We start from the raw sequence: 3,316 nt of genomic DNA on the forward strand, positions 1-3,316 counted from the left end.
CATTTAACTTTAAAGAAACCCACCACTACTCCAGAGGAGAGCCGAAAGCGCACCATTTACCAACTAATCAGCAAAGAACAGCAGTATGCCACCTGCCTGCAGTTCGCCATCACCAGATTCGTATCCGCATTGGCAGAGAGGCGGGACTTGCTGACCGCTTCCGAGCATAAAGTGTTGTTCCAAAACTCCGAAGAGGTGATTGATTGGACCAAATAAGCCGCTAGTTGATTGCACGTGCATTTGCAGATACTGCGGATAACTGAAGATATCTTGGACCATCTGGTGCATGAGGATGGGGAAATGGATGCGAGCATACTGAGCAGAGTCTATCGGTGCAAACTGCACGAAATTACTTCGGCCTATAAAAGATACTGTTCGGGGATTAAGAAGGCTGATTGCGTCCTGGCCAATAAGATGAAGAACAGCAATTCGGATTTTGTCAAGTAAATGCAACGCAAACCAGTGGAGGGTTGGATGAATGGTGGCTTTTTTGCTGCAGGTTCATCCAGTGCCCGGCCATTCCCAGAAGGCGACCGGACCTTACCACTTTCATCCACAAGCCCTTGGAGCATTATCGCGAAGCGCTAAAGATTCTCATGGCCATCCAGGGCCACACGCCACCAAAACACGAGGATTTTTCCGCGATTGGTCAGATTGTCCATGAAATGCAGGTAAGCGCCCAAAGAACCCACCTGCAAATGCTGCATCTTCCCTATTTAGGTGACCTACAGGGAAATTACTTCGGAAGGAGGGCTGATGGAGCCCTGCGGGGAAGGCCGCCCGTTACTCTCGGTCCAGGACCTGGAAAATCGCCTGGTTTTCACCAAATGCAAGGTAGAAGACCTGCAGATTTTCCTACCAGGGGCTCATGGGGGTTTGATCTTCTCCAGCCCTTTGTGCTCAACAAACCAGGACGCCAGTGGATTTTTGGGGGCGACTTGGGGCGAGTAGAAGGCCGGAACGTCCGCCAATACTGGACCTTGCTCTTCAGTGACCTCATCCTATTCGCCAGAGCCTCTAGGGATCGGGTTCTATTTATCACCGAAGATCCGCTTCCTCTAGCTCATGTTACTGATATTGTTTTCAACGTTAGGAAAAAGGGTTTGTTCGCTTCTGCTAATGACTGGGGAAAGATTTATTTTTATTTTTTTCGTGCAGATACGGAGTTTAGAATATGCACCAATTCGGATGCCAAAAGGCAGGCCACCAGTCCCACCATCCACTGCGGCCCCGATCTGAGTCGGACCCCGAAGAAGAGCTCCTGCAGAAAAACTGTGATTTTGCGCGCGCCCACCATGGAGCTCAAGGCGGTCTGGCAAAATTTACTGCAGAGGCAAATGTAAGTGGGTTTTCACTGTTTTACTGCTCCAGGGAGTTGAATTGCTATCCTCGCGTTTATAGGAGGTTTTATAGTGCTTTAGCTGCAGAATCAGGCCAAAGTGCCGGTTCGATGTTTCTTAGAAAAGAACCTAGTTTTTCTTAGTGTTAATAGCACTTAGATTAGGATGGTTTTTCTTAGGAATAGGCGAGTTTGGGAAGATTTCAGATTCGAAGAAAACCGCCGGAAATTTTGCGCAATTTGCTGCACTGATACAGGGTGACCCATGGATATGCGCTCGAAAACTCCCTTCTCTTTTTTACAAACTTTTTGCTGGGTATTTGGCCTCAAAAATGTTTGTCTTTAAAAAAGACAGAATTTCCTCATCTCGCACTAATCGACGCAATTTCGGAAATATTTTACGAGAAGGGAGTTGTAGATAAGTTCTATATTGTTGAGGCGGAAAATTTGCCCCTCGAGTCCATATTCCAGGGCCACCATGTACCGGAACCGAAACTAGGTTTACTAATGAGATCCTGCGGCTTTTCCGTTAATACTGCAGAGGATCTCACTAAAAAAATAGATTTTTTGCATTTCCGCAAGCAGCCTCCACCTAAATGCCGGTTTGGATGGAAGCGCACTTAGTTCCCCCATGGAATCGCCGGAGGTTCCCATCAACTCTTCGGTGGGCACTTTGCAGTCGGTTGAAACGAGCTCCATGCGACGTCAGGTGCGTCTACTACATGGCAATATGGCCTTTTTTCACCCCTCGGCAACATATCCAAATGAACACAATCCCCATGAACCCCCATCCCCCCAGAACATCAACACGTCCTGTCGGGTGCGAGTCTCTTCGGATGAAGTTGAAAGCGTCTTCAGCGGGCATGAGGATCTGGCCTCGTCTGAGGTCCTGTTGGAGGCCTTTGAAGAGATCCAGCTGGGGGAGGAAGCCAGCTCCCATCGCTCCCCAATCGTTTCCACTAATTCCACGGCGTTTCTCTCCTCGGGCAAGGGTTCTGTTGCCACCTCCACTAGGCCAGTTTGGTCCAATAAGAGCTCGGAGACTCCCAGCACTTTGGACTCTTCGTCCTTCTACAACCGAAGCCCTGTTGATGAGGTGTTTGATTCGGGTGATCTTCCCAAGTTGTCTTTGGGCCAACCAGCGAGTCCCAGTGCGATTTTGACTCCCAGCAGCGAAGTCTCTGACCAATCAGGCAGCAGCTACGACTTGCGGGACGACTTTTGGGACGTGAGTCAGTTTGATTACGATTTGAGCAGTTTGAATATCGATGGCATGTCCCAGCTGAGTGGCAATTTTAATTTTTGATGCGCGCTCAAAAATAGTTCTCGTCTGCAATAATTCCCAGCCTGAACTAGTGATTGGTTGCCCCTCCTTTCCAAGTTCCGGCTCCCTGCCTTTCCATGGCCAGCCCCTCCTAGAGACTACATAGCTGATATTGTTAATAATTTTTTTATTCGAATGAATCAAAAAGTGCCTTTTTGCGAACAGAAGCGATGATAAAAAAGAAGCACTTTTCTTTAGCGTTCGTTTGTTTTACTTTTACGCACGGACTTTGCCGCACAGTGTGCGACAAAGTAAATGTGACACTTTGAACTTGCCACTGTCATTATATATTTTTTAGTATTTTTATTTAAAAATAACCGAAATGCGTTTTTAGGGAATTACGTAGGTTCATCAACAACTATTGATCCTATTTTCAAGTTTACTTACAATTTGTAAATTGTACCTTTGTTACAAGTTCAGTCTCATAATCGTTTTAATGGCCTACTTATCTACTTTGGCGATGTTGTCACACGTAAAACACGATCTTTTTAAGAAGCGCAAATGGCATGCAGAGTATGCAACATGCATACACCATCCCAAGACCACAGGTGCTTCAAGTTGAAAAAGTACTTAAACTTAATTACAAACTTCAAAACATGACATTTCAAAAAATGACATTGCCACAAAATTTTAAATATGAAATCGATGCATTT

At 46.3% G+C, this 3,316-nt stretch overlaps 1 protein-coding gene across 1 annotated transcript; it reads left to right on the forward strand.

Moving 5' to 3' along the window:
* Positions 1-15: 15 nt before the first annotated feature.
* On the forward strand, positions 16-2,845 carry LOC125503039 (the record flags this gene model as incomplete). Its single annotated transcript, XM_048662770.1, is given in 7 exon segments — positions 16-195; positions 247-443; positions 500-671; positions 721-834; positions 891-1,101; positions 1,159-1,339; positions 1,925-2,845. Coding segments are annotated over 7 exon segments (1,776 nt in total), but the record flags the coding sequence as incomplete, so codon positions are not given.
* Positions 2,846-3,316: the final 471 nt, after the last annotated feature.

This window comes from Dendroctonus ponderosae, unplaced genomic scaffold (assembly GCF_020466585.1).
Source record: "Dendroctonus ponderosae isolate FM_Combo_2020 unplaced genomic scaffold, Dpon_F_20191213v2 Dpon_F_20191213_1143, whole genome shotgun sequence".
Taxonomy (NCBI): Eukaryota; Metazoa; Arthropoda; class Insecta; order Coleoptera; family Curculionidae; genus Dendroctonus; species Dendroctonus ponderosae.